Source organism: Balaenoptera physalus, assembly GCF_965194825.1.
Source record: "Balaenoptera physalus genome assembly, chromosome: 8".
Taxonomy (NCBI): Eukaryota; Metazoa; Chordata; class Mammalia; order Artiodactyla; family Balaenopteridae; genus Balaenoptera; species Balaenoptera physalus.
In genome coordinates this window covers 120012245-120034520 of record NC_138887.1, presented here as the reverse complement: position 1 = coordinate 120034520, position 22276 = coordinate 120012245, and the positions used below count along the sequence as shown (strand labels likewise).

General features: G+C 41.8%; 1 protein-coding gene and 1 pseudogene across 3 annotated transcripts in view; one reads left to right on the top strand and one right to left on the bottom strand.

Moving 5' to 3' along the window:
- Positions 1 to 22276, top strand: part of XRCC2 (X-ray repair cross complementing 2) — an 86124-nt gene that overhangs the window by 1610 nt on the left and 62238 nt on the right. The window contains exons 2-3 of one of the 2 annotated variants that reach the window (XM_082473829.1): positions 1164 to 7417; positions 13016 to 13082. In XM_082473829.1, the coding sequence (XP_082329955.1) occupies positions 7395 to 7417; positions 13016 to 13082 (90 nt within the window). In that variant the 5' untranslated portion in view covers positions 1164 to 7394. The remainder of the gene's footprint in view (positions 1 to 1163; positions 7418 to 13015; positions 13083 to 22276) is intronic. The other variant, XM_082473830.1, reaches the window with a different exon arrangement.
- On the bottom strand, positions 18912 to 19480 carry LOC309666393 (peptidyl-prolyl cis-trans isomerase A pseudogene; annotated as a pseudogene). The gene has a single exon. The product of its transcript is annotated as a peptidyl-prolyl cis-trans isomerase A pseudogene (transcript).

Genomic DNA, 22276 nt, shown 5'->3' with positions numbered 1-22276 from the left:
TTGTATTTTGCCAAAGCCCCGCCCAACCCCACTTTTCCATGGCCCTCATCAGAATGTTGTAAACTCTAGACTGCAGACTGTCAGCACTGCCACGTCTTTCATTCGCTTAATACATATTTATCAAGTGCCTACTATGAGACGGGCCTTGTATTAGATTGGGCATGAAACAGTAAGTGGGACATTTACAGTCTCTGCCCCCAAGACTTTAGAGTCTAGTGAGAGATAGCAAAAGTAAACAGGCAGTTGCAATACAGTGTAATCCAAGATGGCGCAAGTCCAGGGTGCCCAGAAAGCCATTAACAGGGCACCTAAACCTGTCTTGGGAGTCAATGAAATCTTCTCAAAGCAAGGGTGTCTAAGCTGAAAGCCAGAAGGTGGGTGGAGAATAGCTTGATGGTGGAGAGGGTGGGGTGGGAGAGTGTTTCTGGGATGGGAAACACATACAAAGGTCGGGAGGACCTCAAGACTCATATATGGGCCCATCCCCTTCACCAGGGAAGAAGCCTTAATGGAATTTGGAACTGGCTCGTAATAAAGGATGTGACTTTTCAGGGAGTGTCCCTTTTGCATAGGACTTATTGGAAATGGTGACCATGGCCAGTAGCTGGTAGTAAACAAAAGACTTCCTGACTTCAATTATTTCCTCTAGACACCACTAACCCTTGATGTATGAGTTAAGGTGTTTTCCCTTAAGATGGCACAGGAAATAACAAATTTTATTATTTCATGTAATAGAAAATCCAGAAATCCCAGGATAATTCAACCATTCCATGACATCACTGTGGGCCTGTACATTCTGTTCTACCAGACTCTGCAGATTGGCCTTGGTGCTCAGACAGATCCCCTTGCTGTTGTGAAATGGGTACAGCCACTCCATCCACCGTAACTGTAATGGGCAAAGACAGATGGAGAAATGCCCCATCTTGGTTCTTTTCTAAGAAGGAGAAGGAGGAAGGTGTCCCTGGAAGTCCCTAGCTGCTTTCTCTCATTTCATTATCCAGCTCCATGAGTTTCCCAGGGCTGCTGTAACAAAGTACCACAAACTGGGCAGCCTAAAACAACACACATTTATTATCTCACAGTAGGGTAGAAGGTCAAAATCAAGATGTCAGCAGGGGGCTTCCCTGGTGGCGCAGTGGTTAAGAATCTGCCTGCCAATGCAGGGGACACGGGTTCGAGCCTTGGTCCAGGAAGATTCCACATGCCGCAGAGCAACTAAGCCCGTGTGCCACAACTACTGAGCTTGCACGCCACAACTACAGAAGCCCACGTGCCTAGAGCCCGTGCTCTGCAACAGGAGAAGCCACCGCAATGAGAAGCCCACGCACCACAACGAAGAGTAGCCCCCGCTCACCACAACTAGAGAAAGCCCGTGTGCAGCAACAAAGACCCAACACAGCCAAAAAAAAAAAAGATGTCAGCAGGACCAGCCCTCTCGAAAGACTCTAGGAAGAAAGTCAGAAAACCCTGGTGTTCCTTGGTTTATAGATGCATCTCTCCAGTCTCTGCCTCTTCATGACGTGGTGTTCTCCCTGTGTGTTTCTGCATCATCAGATGGTGTTCTCTTCTTATAAAGACCAGTCATATTGGATTAAGGCCCACCCTAATGACCTCATCTTACCACGATTCCATCTGCAAAGACCTTGTTTCCAAATATGATCACATTTACAGGTACCAGGGTGAGGATTCCAACATGTCTTTTTGGGAGACAGTTCAACTCATAACACCAGCCTATGCCAAAAACAGTCATTGGTAAGGGGAACTGATAGACTGTGATTGGTTTAGACTATTAAAGACCATACTCTTGGGCTGGAGAGGGGCCTCAAGTCCTCAGAAGCATATGGTACCAATGCCTGATGGGAATGGGATTTAATGAGCAATAAGGGGAATGACAACAAATAGTTTCTGCTTCACTGGTTATTTTCCTAATTAAACCATATATTCTAACTGATTCTATGCCTTTTCACTCCTCTAGCCTCTGCTTGGAATTATCATTTAAATAACTCATCTTAGGGACTTCCTGGCAGTCCAGTGCATTCCAGACTCTGTGCTTCCACTGCAGGGGGCACGGGTTCGATCCCTGGTCGGGGAACTAAGATCCCCCATGCCAGGCAGTATGGCCAAAAAAATATATAAATAAATTAAATAAATAAATAATTCATCCTTGCTGACCCAGGTGGAGATCTGCCCCCTCTCTGAAGCTTTCCCTCAACTTCCAGAAAGAGTAATCGCTCTCTCCTCTGGGCTCCCAGAGAGCCTCCTACATCTTTCCACATTTTCACTTATCTGATGGCATCATAACGGTTACGCTTCCATAGCCCTTGGTACACCAGGAGCTCTCTGTCTCGTATAATTTTATGTCTCTAGTTCATCGGACACTTCTGGCATTTTGTAACCACCCAGTGAATGGTTATTGCATAAATGAAAGTCATCCAGCAATTTTTAAGCCTCTCAATTATACATGACACTTGCTTTTATTTGCTGTCATCATCAAAAGCAAATAAAAGCAAAGGTTATGTATAATTTCTGTGTTCGTGTTTTTGCTATTTATTCTTTATATTACAACCCATTCTTCTGTGTTATTCTTCTTAGATCATAAACTCCTATAGATCAGAGACTGATGGCATCCCTTTTGACAAAGGCCAAAACACCAACAGAGAAATAAACCTCCCATTCTGTAAGAAGCACTTCAAGTACAGTCTCTATTAATTATATTGCTAAGGTTTGCTCCCTCCAACAAACTTAGCAAAATTCTACAGTCTCCTTGTAATGAGAGGAATGTTTTATCAATAGTTGGCTTTCTGTGGCAGCAGCGAGCAACTCTTTATCGTGCTTCTACCCAAGAATAGCCTCCTACTCCCGTCCCCCACCCCCAAAAAGGCAGAAACAGGGGAACCGGAATGCTTCCTGTATAGAATTCAGCATCACTTCCGTGGCAGATGTTGTGACTGTTTCCTACTCTCCTGAGGGCTGCATAACCCAGCATCACTCTCAAATGAACTTTTAATAAACATCTTTTGATGCTGGTTACGATGCATTTTTATGCATATGAAGACAACTTAAAAACAAAATAATCAGGACTTACAGAGATTGTCAATCTAATGGAATTTAGTCAGGGCACACTCGGACAATGTGATCTTAATTTCCTGCATTTAACTAGTCGTGCTGGGCCAAGAAGGAAAAAGAACACAAAAACTAAAGGCTGTCTTGAAAAACTGCCCACCTAGCAGCTCTGTGAATCTTAATTTGCAGAGCTGTGGGTAGGAGCGGTCTGTGTGTTCTCTGTTGCCATGAGGATGCAAATAGAGAAAGGAGTACCCAAAAAGTAGGGCCCGTTCCTTTGAAAGTAGCTGGCATTTTCCTTTAAGAGGAAGGGCCTGTCACTGCACTCAGAGGACCTCCCAGAGGTCTTGGCAATAGTGTGAGAAAATGGTCCAAGCTGGAGTTGATTGGCCGGAGTGTGCTGAATTGATAACAGACATAAAACCACAAGATTGGTAAGGAAATCACCTAAAGCTCTGTCCTTATTCAGATCAACTCTGCTGCTTCTGCCTCCACCCATGGCAAAGATTCCGACTGGAAAACTGGTCCTCCATCCCCTCCCCCTCTTCCTGCTCCCCTCCTGTGCCGTTCATTCAATCCCTCCACTTCCCTTGGGTCTATGACCCTGCTTTTTCTCCTACTGTCACTCTTGCTAAACTACTCCGTAGCTTCCTGCCAGCCAGCCTATCTCCATGTTTTGCCCATCCAAGACATCTTGGGGTGAATTATGCTGCTAGGAGAAGCAGCATGGCAAAACCCAGAAAGTCTGTACATCATGTCAGTCTCCCTTCCCCACAACCTTCAATGACCCCTTATTGTTATGGAATTTGATCCAAACCCTCAAGTTGGCATTCAGGGTCCTCCACGATCTGTTCCCAAGTCACCTTTCTAATCTCATCTCGCATGATGCCCTTGACACGTCTGGGCACAGCCGACCGCGGACCAAACCATTGCTATTGTCTGGTCTTTGTGCAGGTTCCTCAGTCTAGAACATTCTTCTTTACCTACCCCATCCTCTACATCCATTCCATTCAAAGCTCACTCGTCCTTCCAATTTCAGTTCAAATCCACTTCATTTATTCATTCAACAAAACAGGATGAGTGCTTCCTTACGGCTCTAATCAGAATCAATCACCAATTCTATGTCAGAGTCTACAGATGAAGTCTGGAGATGTGCCTTTTAGTGAGGTCTTCTGCTCTACCAAACAGTCTTATGGTTTTATTTCCTACCCACTTCTCATGGAGAAAACTAAATTATAACAGTATCTTAGTTTACAAAGCATTTTCACTCCATCACACATTTAACCTTCATAACAATCCCATGAGGGAGATATTATAAAAACCTCTCTGAAATAAAGAACTGGAGACTCGTACTTTTCAAATTAGGATATATTAAAAGTTTCATTTTGTTCTGGGCACTTTCTTTAGACGCCCTTGAGAAAACAGGAAAATGCTAAAGTGTTCAAAGCCAGCATCTGGTAAGCATAGGTTCAATGTATGTTAGAGCCAGAAGGAATCTCAGCAGTTGGTCCTTCAGACTAACCCAATCCTTTGATAATTTCAAATACACTTTGAAATTTTTGAGCTCTTCACCTTGAATGTTTTCTATTTCCAGTAACAAATGCCCATGAACTCCCATTAGGCCATTACTATATGTTCTAGAGACTGAGTAATATCCAATAAAAATCTAATTCTTTTGCCAATCGGAATGAAACTGCTGAGTAGCGGAATTGAACGCCAAGCAATCTGGACAGAATGTACTGCCAAGAGCTCGAAGTCCAAACGTTTCTCGCCATTGTGCAATCTCACAAGCAACAGGTTTTGGAGGAGTTGTCTTCCCGGGGGCCTCTCCTTTCCTTTTTGATGCTCATTCTAGAACGTTTTTTAGAAGCATCACAGCAAGAACTCTTATAATTATAAGAGAATATAGGAAGCAAGACTGTGCCATTTCGACATGTCTTCACTGGATATTGACTTGGTCCCTTTGGGCAGGAAGAGATGTGCAGGGAAACTTAAAGAGTTTCTACCTGAGCAGTGACAGGTAGGAGGGTGCAAAGTGAGAACCATACCTGCTGAGTTTGTCTTTTCATCCAGCTGAAATTCTGGTTGCAACAAAGTGTATCTGAAACTGGACACACAACCACAATGTTTCCATGTCTTATCTTACTATTTCTTGTGCTTCTTACTTACCAAGGTGCAAGATGAATTCTAAGCAAGAGTAGTTTGCAGAAAAACATTTGGTCACTGTGTTCCCAATAATTATAACTGATAAGAAATAGCTATGAGTTAAGATAAAAGTTACACTGTATTCTTAATCCAGATATTTTTAGTTGTATTAGTTTGTACCAACAAAAAATGTATAAAATTAATTTTACTTGTTTATTGGAGTATGGAAAGAGGCTAAATTTTGAAGTCTTTCAGAACTGTGTTCAGATCTCATCTCAGAAACTTAAATATGTTTCTGCATGAGTTATTTAACATCTCTAAGCTTTAGTTGCCTTATCTGTAAGGAAGGATTTTTCTGAGTTTTCAAATTAGCTTATAAAAATACCAGGCATTGTAACATGTAAAGTGTTCAATATCATTACTGCCCTGATTCTCAGTGGCTGCTTTCCTCTGATTAGTAATTCTCTTAACCTTAGATTTTTGCAGCCACAATCACACAGCTCTGTTCCAGCTATTTGGATTATAACTAAGGGATTAAAAAAAAAAAGGATTGACATAGACCTATCATCACTAATACTTAAGATTTGAGACATTTTTCCATTAGTGGAGATGAGCTATGTTGAATCATTCATGTTCTCTTACCAGCTCTCCCTTGTGACCAAGGACACTTCATTGTCATGGTGCTAAAGATTTTGTGATTCAGAGCTAAATAGTCTGTATTGGTGAAAGGTCCAGGCTTGGAAGCCAAATTCCCTTGGTTTGAATTTCAGCTCTGACTTTATGCACTTATTAGCAAGTACCTTTTAGATGCTGGCAGTGGGCTAAGTGATTGGGATCTAAAGATGAATGCCTGTGCGGGGAGGGGTAGAGGAGGAAATGTATGCATGTCCGTCTCTGAACATGCTAGGATAGATGGGGACATTGTAGGGAACGCCAAGGAGAGAATAATTAATTCTCATCAGGAGACCTAAGACAAGCTCCACAGAGGGAGAGACATCTAAAAATAAAACAATGAAAAGTGGGAAAAGAAGAAGAGCATTTGCAAAAGCACAGAAGCTTATTTCAGGAAATGATTAGTCTGGTGTGAGCCGATGCAGGATACGTTCGTTGGTTGAGATGAAGTTAGAAAGAAGAGTCTGAAATCAAATTGGGCAAAACCTTCAGCACTATTGTATGACATTATAGTTTATTCTAGACAATAAATATCCAAAGATTTTGCAGGAGGAAAGTGTGTGTGTGTGTGTGTGTGTGTGTGTGTGTGTGTGTGTGTGTGTGTGTGTGTGTGTCTGGAGGGAATAGAGAGGATGAGATTGAATGCAAGGATGTTAACTAAGGAACCAATGAAGTAGTTGAAATAGAGGGTCATGATGGCAATAGGAATAGAAAAGATATTTCAGTGGTAGAAATATGGAAATAAAAGTTCTCAGGGACCAGTTGGATGTTTTTTTTAAGTGAGGAAGAGGAAGACAAAATAATTGCTATATTTAGCTTGTATGGTTCTGTGTATGGGGAAGCCATGAACTGAGATCAAAGGAGGACCAGCAGGTTCCCTTTGAAGCACTTCCTGGACATCAAGAGAAAGATGCTCAGGAAGCAGTTGGAAATGCTGGTCTGGAGCTGAGCAGGGAGGGCAGATGCTCTTCATTCCTCCAGTACCATAAAAAGGATGTCACTAACTCTCTGTTATGTTTGGAAGAGGCAAGGTGGGGCTTTGGGTTATTCATCTTTGTCTTTGCCTAGGGCACAGGGACATAGAAATGTCAAAACTCTTCCCACTGCACCGCAAGGCTCCTCTCTCCAGTTATCTGCCCGGCTCCTTCAGCTATCATATGTTTGATGTGCATCCCAGTTTCAATTATTTGGTCCCATAGTCTCCATAAATTTATTTGTACTTAGATCATGTGTCCTAAATTTTAGCTTGGACAATACAGGAACCTTAGTCTTCAGCTATCTGTCACCCACACACTCTGTCACTGGTTTGCATATCCTTCTTGTGTTCCGCTAACACATCAACAATCTCTTAGTCACTGAACAAGCATGTACCCCATCAGAGGTCCCAGGTTTTACCAGAGTCCGTCTACCTTACAACTATTTATTTTTTTTAATCCAGGAGCTCTTAGCAAAACTGGTTTAAGGAATGGAAGAAGGAAAGAGGTGATGAAGAAAACAAGGTCAGCTTAAGAGAGATGATCCCAGGTCAAACTTCCAGGTAAAGCTGGTCTGCCTCAAAGTACCTTCTGTCATACAGGTAGTATGTAAGAAAACAGATAGTGCACCCATTAGCCCTGTCTGAGGGCACGTCATTCTCAAAATGACATTGTAAGAAGGGCATCATTAATATCCCAGCGCTACAGATTCTGGGACTGCTCTCTGTGTTGCTGCCTGAAACTCTAGATTCCATTTCTTCAAAAATGTAAACAACTCTGGGGAGTTTAAGAGGTTTAGGGCTTTCACAGATCATCATAAATTAGCGGTTGCTTGCCTGAGCCAGCTACTGAGGAAACAGGATATTTGATGCAGGGCACAGAGGGCAAGCGTGGTGGGGAGAAGAGGATTGTTTATTTTTTTTAAGGTTTGGACAACTGCCAGAGGCACTGAATATTTAATTACTACTGCAAGAAGAGAATAATATTGAAGCAGAAAACCTCATAGAACCATAGAAGAAGGGCTTAAGGCAGCTTGAGGGCTCTTGGACCTGGCCCCCCAAGGAGAACAACCCTGGGATAGAGTAGACTGTTCTCTGCCCCCTCCTTACCCTGCAGAGCCCCGGCTTCTGGGATGCAAATCTAAGTCCATACATTGCCAGCGACACAATAATAGTATTTATGGGTAATCAAATAGAACATCTAATATTCTTCATATGTTCTGAGTCCAAACAACTGAATGTAAAATGAACTTTTGGAACTCCATCCATATTTACATTGGGAACTGTCTAATAATAAAAATAGCGAACATTTTAAAATTTTATTTTATTGAAGTATAGTTAATTTACAATGTTGTGTTAATTTCTACTGTACAGCAAAATGATTCACTTATACATATATGCATTCGTTTTCTTATTCTTTTCCATTATGGTTTATCACAGGATATTGAATATAGTTCCCTGTGAAAAATAGCTAACATTTAAAAAAACTTACTAATCACTGTGCTAAATGCTTTACATGAGTACTTTTATTTAATCCCTAAAACAGCTCTGGGAGGTTGGTGCTATTGTTATTAGGCTCATTTTGTAGATAGGGAAGCAAGTTTAGAACTAAGTGGTGGATCCAGGATTCCAAGGCAGCAATCGGACTCCAAAACAGCACACTCATCAGGCAAGACACTTGTGTTCAATGACAGTCACTGGTTTTCATTCCGGAAAGAAGATCTTGTCAATCAGCCCGGCAGTTCTGGGTGTTATCTTCACAAGAGATGGTGTGAGTAGTGATTAAAGGTGGGAATCTTGATCCAGGTGGACATGGGTTCCAGTTCTGACTCTGCCACGTGCAACCTGAGTTACCCTGGACAAGTTCTCACCCTCTCTGAAACTTAATACGTTCATCTGTAAAAGAGGGGGAAACAAGGCCGACCATGTAGAAACGGTGTGAAGATTAAATAAGCTGACAGAAAGTGTGCCTGGAACTTCATAAGCATTCAATAAATGGCAACAACTTCTCTCTGTCTGCCATCCCTGCTTTGGTGGCAGATGTGTAAGCTCTGGAGTATCTGGAAATATGCAATATCTACCAAGAAATTGCAAGGATTTCACCAAAACAGTAGAGTCAGATCATGCCTTCTAGTTCTTCTCTGGTTTCTTACCTAGAATCCCCACCCTGACCGCCCCCCCAAGTAATATACAAGCAGGCAGATGATCAGAAGCATTTCACAAAGCCTACAGCAGTAGCCATCCTCATAGTGATGCAGTTATATTTATAACCCTCACTGGGATTACCTACAGTTGACAAAAGAGAAAAATGATGCAAGTTCTCAAGCTCAATTGGTTGGGCCGGTGAGATCAATTGCTAGGTTAAAAAAAACAAACAAACAACAACAACAAAAACCCAGCCAGCTCTTGTAGTTGCCTTTGCTACTTTGTCCATGGAGTAGAAGGTACTGGAAAATAAGAGGGAAAACACAAAAGATGACAAGCTATTCCAGAAAAGTTTCCATGGATTTCTACGGTTATGTATGCTAGTCTTAAATAGCATACAAGCCCTGCTCTGCCACTGACGGGCTCTGCTGTCTTGGACAAGTTACTTAACCTCTAGTTTCAGTTTCCTCATCTGCAACTTTGGAATATCGAAATACCCTCTTTACAGAGTTGGAAAAGTTAAATGATCAGCAAACATTTAATAGCTCCTTCAACTGTTCTTCTGCACACCTGTGCTGTGCTCTGGGGAAGCAGTAATGAACAACAATAGACAACACTCTTTTTTTTTTTTTTTAAAAGGAATTCCTTTATTTTTATTTATTTATTTATTTATTTATTTTTGGCTGTGTTGGGTCTTCGTTTCTGTGCGAGGGCTTTCTCTAGTTGCGGCAAGCGGGGGCCACTCTTCATCGCGGTGCGCGGGCCTCTTCACTATCGTGGCCTCTCTTGTTGCGGAGCACAAGCTCCAGACGCGCAGGCTCAGTAGTTGTGGCTCACGGGCCTAGTTGCTCCGCGGCACGTGGGATCTTCCCAGACCAGGGCTCGAACCCGTGTCCCCTGCATTGGCAGGCAGATTCTCAACCACTGCGCCACCAGGGAAGCCCTAGACAACACTCTTTTGCACAGAGTGTATTGCCTCTCTAGGTGGGAGTGTTGCCCACATGTAAAAAAAGTTTGGGAAGTTCTCGGGAGTGGGAGCCATGGAGAGAAGTGAGAGTGTTAAGGATGCAGTAGACACTCCAGTTTTTTCATAAAGTCTACCTTGTTTGAACCTAAACTTCAAGAACCCTCTGAAGACGCATTGTCATCACTTTATAAATGAGGGAGCCAAGTCCCAGAGAGGTTAAGAAATTGCCCAAGAGCACAAGGCTGGTGAGCAACAGAGTAGGAATTTGAATAGGTCCCTCCCATCCCACACTTCACAATGCTAATGCATTTTAGCAAATGTAAACCCATTAAACTGTCATCTCTCTCTAGGAATATTTTTGCATTTTTTTTCCAGATTGGTATTTTGGCGTTAATAACGAAAATGTTCAATCCAGCTATAGAGAATCAGGGTCAGATATCATCATTCCAAGGCAAGATGGGGTCAGAACCAGGGACACCTGCTGAGGGTACAGGGCAGGAGCCGGTCCTGAGGCACTGGTCTCCAAATGCTTGATCATACACTGCTATAAAAAAATTTTGAACTTGCTTTGTATATGTGTGTGTGTGTGTGTGTCTGTGCATATATATATTGTTTTGTATATATGCTACTGCATTAATATTATTCTAAAACATATACAACATTTAAATGTAAAAGAATAAAATAAATAATATTTTTAATAATTCTCATTTTATTTCATCTATTAATGGAACAAAACACACTTTACTTTGTGATTAATTGTGCTTCATTATTTCACAAGATCTTGATTTAACACTGTGATACAGTTATTCAAAGTCTGATATCAAATTTGGTTTCCTTCTGTACTCGTTTCATTACTAAACCTTGCCCAACTTGCTGAAAAAGATATTTCACAAAAGCTAAGAAATGAATAGCTCCTCTTTAAACTCAAAGATTCTTTGAACTACTCTGTGATGAAATAACCAATGAACCTATGTGTGGTACAAAATATTTTCAGGGTCATTCCCCATCTCATTACAAAACTTTTGTGAAGATCACACAATTTAAGATAATACATGGTACATATATAAATTGGAATATTACTCAGCCATAAAAAAGACTGAAATAATGCCATTTGCAGCAACATGGATGGACCTAGAGATTATCATACTAAGTGAAGTAAGTCAGACAGAGAAAGACAAATATCATATGATATCACTTATTTGTGGAATCTAAAAAAATGATACAAATGAACTTGTTTACAAAACAGAAATAGACTCACAGACATAGAAAACAAAGTATGGTTACTAAAGGGGAAAGCTGTGGGGAAGGGATAAATGAGGAGTTTGGGATTAGCAGATACAAACTAATATATACAAAATAGATAAACAGCAAGGACCTACTGTATAGCACAGGGAACTATATTCAATATCTTGTAATCAACTCTAAGGGAAAAGAATCTGAAAAAGGATATATGTATATATATATTGTGTATAACTGAGTCACTTTGCTGTACACTTGAAACTAACACAACATTGCAAATTAACTATACTTCAATTAAAAAATAATAAAAATTTAAAAAAAATTTTAAAGATACTACAATGTATAAAGCCACTTAACCATGTGCACGTAAACTGCCATCTTCACGATGTGCTGGCAGCAAGGAGGCATGGAGGGGCTGTGTCAGCCCCTTGGAGTGTCCCCTCTTCTTCACTTTCCAGCAGTGTCACATCACCAGCTACAGTGCTGACCCGTGGCCACCAGGCTCTTAGATATTAGCAAAGCTTTGTTTGTGTCTGACTATGTAAAAAGTAGATACAATCAGAATTCTATTTGCCCTGCAATCTCATGGATTTTCTTACATATACCCAGCTTGGATGTCCGAGCTCCAGGGAGGTGACAAGCTCTCGACAGGCTGTGAAGGCCCCGTGCACCAAGCTTCAGGCATGTAACCCAGCAGGTGCCCCTGAGTGGATGCCGAACCCCGAGCCCTGACCGCGGAGCCCCAGGTCTGGGTCCCAGATCCCAGGTCCCAGGTCGCAGGCGTGACGGCAACTAAACCAAGTCCTCGCGCCACCCACCGGGGATGAAGGGAACCCTAATCATTTTTTATTTTGTTTTGTGCTGTTTTCTCATTAACTCGGGGGTTAGGCAGGACCAAACTAAAAGGCTACAGATGTTCGATTCTACAGTTGCACGGGGCCATTTATAGGCAACGACTTAATAATAAGTCGCTGAGAAAATCATTTGGAACGTCCTCTATGGGTTTTGTTTTAGTTTTTGTTTTAAATAAATTTATTTATTTATTTTTGGCTCCGTTGGGTCTTCGTTGCTGCGCACGGGCTTTCTCTAGTTGCGGCGAGTGGGGGCTTCTCATTGCGGTGACCTCTCTTGTTCCGGAGCACGGGCTCTAGGTGCCCCGGCTTCAGTAGTTGTGGCACTCGGGCTTAGTTGCTCCGCGGCATGTGGGATCTTCCCAGACCAGGGCTCGAACCCGTGTCCCCTGCCTTGGCAGGTGGGTTCCTAACCACTGTGCCGCCAGGGAAGCCCCTCCTATGGGTTTTGAAATACAGGACCTTAAGCAAAACACGTAGCCTCCCTAGATCTTAGCTGCCTCATGTGTGAGATGAAGGGGTTAGACCAGGGGATCCTTCTCAAAAAGTCTTTTCATTCTATGAAATAAAAAGCAGGCCAATGTGAACTACCTCTGGAAATTTAGTATCATTCATACGTATTATTTGCGCCTTCTTAATCCTTTCTTTTTAAAAAGCTAAGAGAAAATATTTAATACTTTTCTACAGTCCTTTATCCACAGCCTTTAGTTCCAGCTGCATTTCAGAACTCAGAATTTCGAGGCCTCAGAAAGGAAATGGTGCAGGTATAGATCGTCGGGTAACATCAGCGGGGGTCGGAGCAGCGTGCTGTAATCAATCATGCTAACGTTTCTGCAGTGAAACATAGGACTTCTCACACTAAGTAGTATAAAGACTAAAAATAGCCTCACGTTGGTTCAGGTCAAGTTTTACAGCCAAAAAGTCTGCCGCATACTGAACAAAAACCCTTCTTGTTTTCAGAGCCCTTTTGAACTTCAGAATTGCTGCAAGGAATCACAGCCCCGTGGTAACTCATGCTAACCCCCAGGTAATCATTTTATGTGTGTGTGTGATGTAAATCAACCTAATATTAGTAAGTTCCAAATATTTCACAACCTACTAGGACGTGTATTATTCAGAATTTAAAGGCCAAAAATTCCCTAAAATTGAAATGTCTCTCAGACCCATTCTAAGCTCTTCTAGTAGTTAATCACTATTGTAGAAGAAAATTAGGATTGGTCTGATAAAGTGTGTCCTTTACAAAGCCAATGTTTGAGATTTTTGCAATTGGCTTTCTGAACATTTTTAGAATTAAAATTAAGTAGACTGCACTATAATCTCTAGTATACCCTTTGTCCTCGTTTTCTAAGTATAGCCAGTGCATTTATCAGCTCCAGCTCTCCCCCGCTTTGGATTCCTAACAACTAGTGTCCTTCAGCATCTTACATTCTACAAGTTCCTAGAAATTCAATATGCCAACAGCATCTCACTCAGATGGAGCAAAAACAACCCGGAGAAAATGCGGACAAAGATATTCCAGAAGTGTCTTATCCTCTTCTGGAAGAAACCTTCCCATAATTTCTGGTTTCATTTCTGCCTATAAGTAGTGAGCAAGGATAGTAGGTCTTGTCAAACATTCCCTTCTACCAGGATTGTGTTCAGATATGTACAACCTTACCGCTCACTTTCCATTACCAACATGGGATGGGGGAGACACATTTATTTTAACTGACCATTTATTATAACCATCTGTTCTCGAAATATTAAAAGGCAGCAAGATGAACTAGGTTAATTTTCCATTACTATCACTGTATTTTCTCAGCTCACCTTCAAGTGGAAATCCTAATGACTTGTTTTTTCTTTTCTGGCCACGCCGCGAGGCTTGCGGAATCTCAGTTCCCCAACCAGGGATCGAACCAGGCCACGGCAGTGAAAGCGCTAAATCCTAACCACTAGACCACCAGGGGATTCCCAGAAATCCCAATGATTTAAAACTCTCACCCCACTGGCTCTTCAGAGGAAGAGAAATGAGAAGCCTTAATCAAGATGTGTAACTATGAAGGGACCATTTACACCCACCCCCTTACTTTATAATGCTGTGACATCTAGAACAAAGATATGTACTCAGAGACATTACATATATAGAATATATATATTATGTTTTTATATATTTTATATTTATAGCTGCTGATGACGGTGTTACTCAAAATATAAAACTTAAATGCTCCATGAAAATCAAAATATTGCACGTCTTTTGCTTTGCTGTATCTAGCAATCAAAACAGTTGCTCCATTGGAGAAGAAAATTAAAAGGGACTAACAAGTCTTAGTCTCATAATTGTGCTTTATAACTGATTGATTGATAGCTGTCAGCCATTGATATCGCTCTCCTGTCAATGTCTTAGGTGGCTAAATGGAAAATTAGAAGATTTGATTAGTTAACATGAATACTTACAAGGATATAAATAAAATTCAACTAAAATAGTACAATGTTTCCTTAATCGAAGGTGCCCCACCAATTTCTGCTTTAAATTAAGTGTTTAGGAAATTTAACGAGTGAAAAAAAGTGATACCTTATAACTGAAGAAAAAATTTAAGTGCATATTCTCGCAAAGTGCCAAACGTTTATTATAGTACCGTATCCTCTCCCTGTAATCAACAGTGAAGAGCGAGTCAAAGTACATCCTCCTGGACAAACCCTCAATGAGCTTTCACCTTTTTGTGGCTTTGAAAGGACATGTCACCCACCTTTTGACCCTATATCCAAGTTCTGGATAACTTTTTAAGTAGTCTCCCCCCTTGTGAACAAGTAATATCCGAAGATTATTTTTGATGACAAGCAAAGGCTGGTATCCTTATGTTTGGTCTGATTGTTGCACGGTTGCAGCAAGAGTATTATATTAATTTGTCAATGAAACTCAAAATATCTGTGGATTGAAAGTAATTATTCTGCTGTTTAATTTGATTTAAAAATTATTTGGTAGGTTCTCCATCTCAGCACATGAAGCTTGAGGAGCACTCCATTTTTCTGATGAAAAAACAAATTAGCAATTAGCAGTAGTTTTGTCCTGCCCCTGTGAATGTGTGTGAGTGTGTGTATGCGTGTGTGTACAGTATACTTGCAGAGACCACTCCAACGCTCATCATGCTCAGTTACTTATTTAGAGCCTCCGCCTTTCCAAAATTGCTGCGGCCTCACTCCCTAAGTTCTTTCCTGTCTCCAGGAAAGTAGGTCAGTAGACATTTACCTCTGGATACCACAAGGACACCTCAAGTTCAAGCACATAGCAAGAGATGTTATTATCTTTATCAACAAACTAGATCTTCTCTCTGCGGACCATCCTCATTCTCCACACTGTCACCAGAGCCAGATACCCAATGTCATGCATGCACTCTACTAGATTATAATTTTCAAAATGAGAAAATCATGACTGTCATGTAAATGTAAAATGAACATTTGTCAAATATATTATTCAACTCACTAATTAATGCAGGAAATAGTAAGATGTTAATACTGTTACAAAGACCAAATGAGAAGGTAGGTATGTATAAGCAAATTAATGAAGAAACATTAGAATAGGATTGATGGATTGGATTAAAAACTGGCTAATGCACTAGAGGGCAATCAAACATAACCTTTGGGGTTATCTTTTCCACTGGACCGAAATTATTTTCATCTCTACCAGACAAAAATCTACAAGTTAACATGTAACTTCTTTATGTCTGGGAACTTCAGTCACTAGTAAACAATGAGCTAAACAAAGTACATTCTGTGATAATCATTGGGTGGGTTTTTCGCCCTTGTTTGTCATTGACAAGCTGTGCAGCCTACCTTTTTACCTTGTTTCCAAGTTTGGGATAATTTTTCTCAGCATCTCCTGACTCTTCCCCAGCCCCTACGCTCAATTCCTGTTAGTTTTCCCTCTATGACATCCCTGTGAATATCCCCTCCATTGACGATGTTACAGCATTTGTTCATATCCTTATTCTCTTACCTTGGATTTTGCAATTGTTCTTCCTAAATCATCTCCGAAATTCCATGGCATTGTCAGGAGGAAACGCAAATCTGATCAAGTTAATCATGTATTAGCCTCTTCAAAGGTTCCCTGTTACCTATAAGACTGAACACTGGGCCCCCCGTGATATGCCAACATCTCCAGCCTCACCTCTTGACAAGTGTAGATCCTCCATGCAATTCACCACCATGCACGACTGTTTTATATCTCTGCTCACCCTCTTGGAATCCTCTCCTTGCTCACATCACTCCCTCCCCTGGCCCACCCCAGATTCCTTGCCTTATTTCAAAACTCACTTACTTATTACAAAACTCAGCTCAAGAACCATCTCGTGCCAATAAGTCTACCCCAGGTGGGTAGAACTAACCACACCCTCCTTTGTTCCCCTTCACTCATCTTTATACATTTATTGCACCACCCAGACACTTTTCTTTTTGCACTTATCTTTTTGTCACCTTTTCTGTCTTAGTTTGGGGTCACCCAGATGCAGATCCAGAAGCAAGGGATCAGAAGCCAATCGATTATTTTGGAAGTGCAGAAAACACCTGTAAGGGGTCCGAGGTGGGAAAGGGAAAGACACAAAGATGCCTTATCTAGCCGGCTACCTCTGTGCATCTGGACTTCCTCTCATGGGGAAATTCAAAGTTATCCCACTTGAGGGCAATACAGCTGGGGTACCGATACCCCAATTAATAACATTGTCAGTCATTGGCTAAACTCTGCTGGTATTTTGTGCCCAGGTCTTAATTTATAATGGTGACCAAGTGATGACATGAAGAGGGCAATGCTGTTGAAAGAAAAGTTTAATGCTATACTCCTGGAGAAATGAGAGGCAGGTCACAGCATGCAGGGCCTTGTGGGGGAAGCCCCAGGACCAGTCAGGAGGCAGAAAGGAGGGAAAGGAAGGCGTAGGGCACAGCCTTTATTGGGGTTTCCACAGGAAAGGCAAGACAGGGCTAGGATTGGCTGGTATGAATGGTTTCAGTGGCTTTTGGGGCAGAAGTTGTCTGGTACATGGCCCTGGGGTGATTTAGGGGAGGGACAATACTGCTTGGGGTGTGAGTCAGATAAAGGAAGTAATTGGAGATAAGAACCAGGGCTGCTTGGTTTGCATATGAAAGGAGTGTCTGCAGGTGAGTTTAGCCCTGGGAAAGGCAGTTTCTCCCCAGCTGGCAAGGCTCCCAATATGTCAAAACATCATAAAATGCAGAAAATGAAAAATATGATTAATACAGCAGATGGTGTTAATTCCTCAAAGGTCTGGACCTCCGAGTCTTGGGGCAGAGCTCCTCCAGGACTCTGGAAAGAGCTCTCGGTAGTGTAGCCACTAGCAGCTCTGGAGAAGAGCCGCCGGGTCAGTGGGGGAGAGCCAGATTCTTGATCCCAGGCCTTCTGAACTGGGGGTGAAGCTGTTTAAATGAATGGTGTAGGGACGCCACCTGGGGACTTTGGGGCCACTGCGGGTCCTTGTCCTGTCAGAGTAAATGAGCTGCTGGCCCTATGGGAAAGTAAATCGAGGTGCAATCCCTCTCTTGGGGGGAAGGTGGAGGCTTTGTGCGCAGCTGACTCAGAGTTCCGCAACTGGAGTTCAGTGAGTTCCTTAAATGGCTTTGGGCCGCTCTATTCACTGAATCACCTTGATTGATCTTTGTATTTGTTTCCTGTGGCTGCTGTAACTACAAATGTGGTGGCTTAAAACAGCAGAAATTTATTCTCCCCCAGTTCTAGAGACCAGAAGCCTGAAATCAGTATCACTGGGTCCACATCGGGGTGTCAGTGGGGCTGCACTCCCTCTGGAGGCCCTCGAGGAGAGTCTGTTCCTTCCCTCCTCCAGTTTCTGGTGGCTGCCGGCACTCCTTGGCTGGGGCTACAACACCACCAAGCTTCAGACCAGCATCTTCACATCTCTCTGTTCCGTCTTTACATCACGTCTCCTTTGTGTGTCTCTTTATAAAATCATCTTCTGCCTCTTTGCCTTTTATAAAGATACACATGGGGCTTCCCTGGTGGTGCAGTGGTTAAGAATCCGCCTTCCAATGCAGGGGACACGGGTTCGAGCCCTGGTCTGGGAAGATCCCACATGCCATGGAGCAACTAAGCCCATGCGCCACAACTCCTGAGCCCGCGTGCCACAACTACTGAGCCCACGTTCCTAGAGCCCATGCGCCGCAACGAGAAGCCACTGCAACGAGAAGCTGGTGCACCACAACGAAGAGTAGCCCCCGCCCACCGCAACTAGAGAAAGCCCGGGCGAAACAACGAAGACCCAACGCAGCCAAAAATAAAATAAATAAATAAACTTATTTTAAATATATATATGTATATATATATATATTTATTTAGGGGACTTCCCTGCTGGTCCAGTGGGTAAGACTCTGCACTCCCAATGCAGGGGGCCCTTGTCGGGGAACTAGATCCCACGTGCATGACGCAACTAAGAGTCCACATGCCACAACTAAGACCTGGCATAGCCAAAATAAATAAATAAACAAATATAAATAAATTTTAGTAAAATAACTGGACTTTAAAGAAAGAACATCCATTGAACAGCTAGATAAACAAATATACATAAGAGAAATAGAATTAGATTATGATCAAACTTCTGGCAGTAACACTTCATATCAGAAGAAAATGGAGTACATTCCTGTGAGCCGAGGATTTCTTTTTTTTTTTGGTTGTTTAGTTTTTATTTCATAACCATAAACTTAACTTTGCAATTCAGCTAAACTTGGAGGGGAATAAGGAAAATATGGAACCCAAAGAGGTGCAATGAGAGCACAAAGATTATAGTGTATTTTGAGCAGATGGGGGTGAAGGGGTCCTCTCCTGAGCTGCAGAAGGGATGCTCTGGTGGTTAAGATAAAACACAAGTCAAATTTATTGGATTTGTCCACAGTCAGCAATGTGATCTTCTTGCTGGTCTTGCCATTCCTGGACCCAAAGCGCTCCATGGCTTCCACAGTATTCATGCCCTCTTTCACCTTGCCAAAGACCACATGCTTGCCATCCAACCACTCAGTCTTGGCAGTGCAGATGAAAAACTGGGAACCGTGTGTGTTGGGGCCAGCATTTGCCGTGGACAAGATGCCAGGACCCGCATGCTTCAGGAGGAAATGCTCATCATCAAATTTCTCCCCATAGATGGACTTGCCACCAGTGCCATTATGGCGTGTGAAGTCACCACCCTGGCACATAAATCCCGGAATTATTCTGTGAAAGCAGGAACCTTTATAACCAAAGCCTTTCTCCCCAGTGCTCAGAGCACGAAAGTTTTCTGCTGTCTTTGGAACTTTGTCTGCAAACAGCTCGAAGGAGACGCGGCCCAAGGGCTCGCCGTCGACGGCGATGTCAAAGAACACGGTAGGGTTGACCATGGTTAGGCAGCGCGGGAGGTTCCGGGGTGGCGGCGTCTGCAAAGCCCCGAGGATTTCTTATTTGGTCAAACTAACCCTCAAGTATACATGGCACAGACGGAGAATATTGTTTTCATTGGCCTTTCCTAAGGAATTCACTAGAGAATGGGTGTCAAACACCAAAATAACTAGAGAGAGAGATAGACATAGCAGTAAATAGTGAGCATTAATTATATAGTTGTAGAACTAAGACTAAATGTGAGTTAAAAAGAAGAAATATGAGGGGTTATTGGGATAGTGTATGTCAAAATTTTTTTACTGTTTTATTAATCATAATTGGTGGTAGTGGAATTATTGTTCTTCAGAGAATGTTGTGTATAGTTAAGAGGTGTTAATTCCATGAGTAGGTAAGGAACGTTCCAATTCCATATTCTCTAGAGAATCAAAATTCTTACTGTGGAAGAGATACAATAAAAATGCTACATAGAAGAGGTTAAGGAAAAACCCTATAGTCCTGAATTTGAATCGGAAATAGCAATATGAACTCATGAGGTATTTTATCTTTATATAATTCCTAGATCTGTCCAATGTAAAAAACTGAACAACCCAGCAGCAAAAAACATGCCTCGTTCTCAGATCATAGTCTTGAAAAACCATTCCCTGTTAAAATAAATCTGAGCTTCCTGGTGAAATGCCTGGTTCAGGGCTGGGGTAGGAAGTGTACAAGATAAGCCTCAAATATCTTCTCATACTAGAAAGCAAAAAAGCTATCAAAGACTTTAGAGATATGGCAAAGAACTTAAGAGTCAACCTAAGGAGGCCCCCACTGGCCAAAGGTGGGACGATTTGAGTTTCAATAAAGATAAGAACTACAGTAAATTAAAACCCATCAAATATGCTTAAATCCATGAGTTCATGATCATATTTAAAACATGGGGACTTCCCTGGTGGTGTAGTGGTTAAGAATCCGCCTGCCAATGCAGGGGACATGGGTTCAATCCCTGGTCCGGGAAGATCTCACATGCTGCAGAGCAACTAAGCCTATGTGCTACAACTACTGAGCCCGCGTACTGCAACTACTGATGCCCACATGTCGAGAGCCCGTGCTCTGCAACAAGAGAAGCCACCACAATGAGAAGCACGCGCACCACAACGAAGAGTAGCCCCCGCTCGCCGCAACTAGAGAAAGCCTGCGCGCAGAAATGAAGACCCAACGAGGATGTCATCTGAGGATGGCAGGAAACCAATATTTGGAAAGTCAGTAAATAAAAGGAAATAAACATTTTTCCTCACTTTCCTGTATGAACTTTACTAATGGGTTACTTAATAGTAGATGAGGGGTAGCTTTCTTATAAAATCATTTCTGCTTGTCCATTAAAATGAACGATAAAATTAGAATATCATTATTTTGCAAACTCTAATAAATTAAGGGATCTTGGCATTGTGTATCAATGGCTGCTAACATGAAAGAAGAAATAGAAATAAAATGAGATTATGATTAAACTTCTGGCAGTAACACTTCATACCAGAAGAAAATGGAGTAAATTCTTGTGAGCCAAAGATTTCCTATTTAGCAAAACTGACCCTCAAGTATAAATGGCACAGATAAACTATTATCAGGAAAACCTGAAATTAGGTGTGTTTTGTTGAAAGAACACAACATCACCCCCAGGCTTGCTGAAATGATCACAGCTCAGTGAGATCAAGCCTCTAGCTGCGTTAACCAGTGTAGGGAGGCTGTGCAACACCTAGAAATCTCGTACGTTGCTGGTGTGAGCGTGCATTGGTCCAGCCTCTTTGGAAAACTGTTTAACAGTATTGATTAATGTTAATGTATGCCTACCAGGTGACCCAACAATTCTATCCCCAAGTATGTATATATCCAAGATTAATACTACATATATCCTCCAAAGACATGTACGAAAATGCTCATAGTGGCTTTGTTATAATAACCCAAAACTGGAAATAACCCAAATGCCTATTTACCTTGCAATGGATAAATTAATAATGGTGTAGTCATTCGTGGAATACTACACAACAGTTAACAAGGACAAACCACTGCTGCACACAACTTGGATGAATCTCACAGGGATTGTGCTGAACCAAAGTATAAACCCTCTGGTTCCATTTATATGAAGGTGAAGAAGAGACAAAACTCATGTTACAGAATTATGAATAGCTCCTAGCTCTGGGTGGAGGAGGGTGGGGTAGTGCCTGGGAGGGAACCTAAGAGAACATTCTTAGTTGTTGGAAATAGTCTGTATCTTGTTTTGGGTGGTGATTACTCCATTGCACACACTATAAAAATTCATTGAACTGTTTGTACTGAATGTATGTTATATCCAAACAGACAAGTATAAATGAAAAACAATAAACTGAAACGTGTACTCCCACAATTTCCAATCCTCAGTAACCATGCTAATATAGTCTTACTCATTTCTCAGATTATCATTTCCTATTTACCCTACAAATTTGTCTACAAATTGGGTTAAAGTTCTGTTACAATTTATCCGGTCTTTCACTCTGAAACAAGAGTCTGCAGTTTCCTCCCCATCCCCCTTATGTATAAAGATTCCATGATTCACAAACCAAGCAAAAACAAAACAACATTTCTAGGTGAAGTACCCAGGCAGTGGAAGTCGATAGAAATGGTCATATCTTGGCATATCTTGGTCATTAACTGGCAAATAGGGACTTTAGCCAAGTCCCTTCATCCTTCACCTCTTTCTTCACGTGCCAAAAGGAGAGAATAATACTTATGCTGTCCACCCATCTCAGAGGTTATGAGAGTAAGTGGGAAAATGAGTATGAACGTGCTTTATTTTTTAAGGTTTTTTTTCATTGAAGTATAGTTAATTTACAATGTTGTGTTAG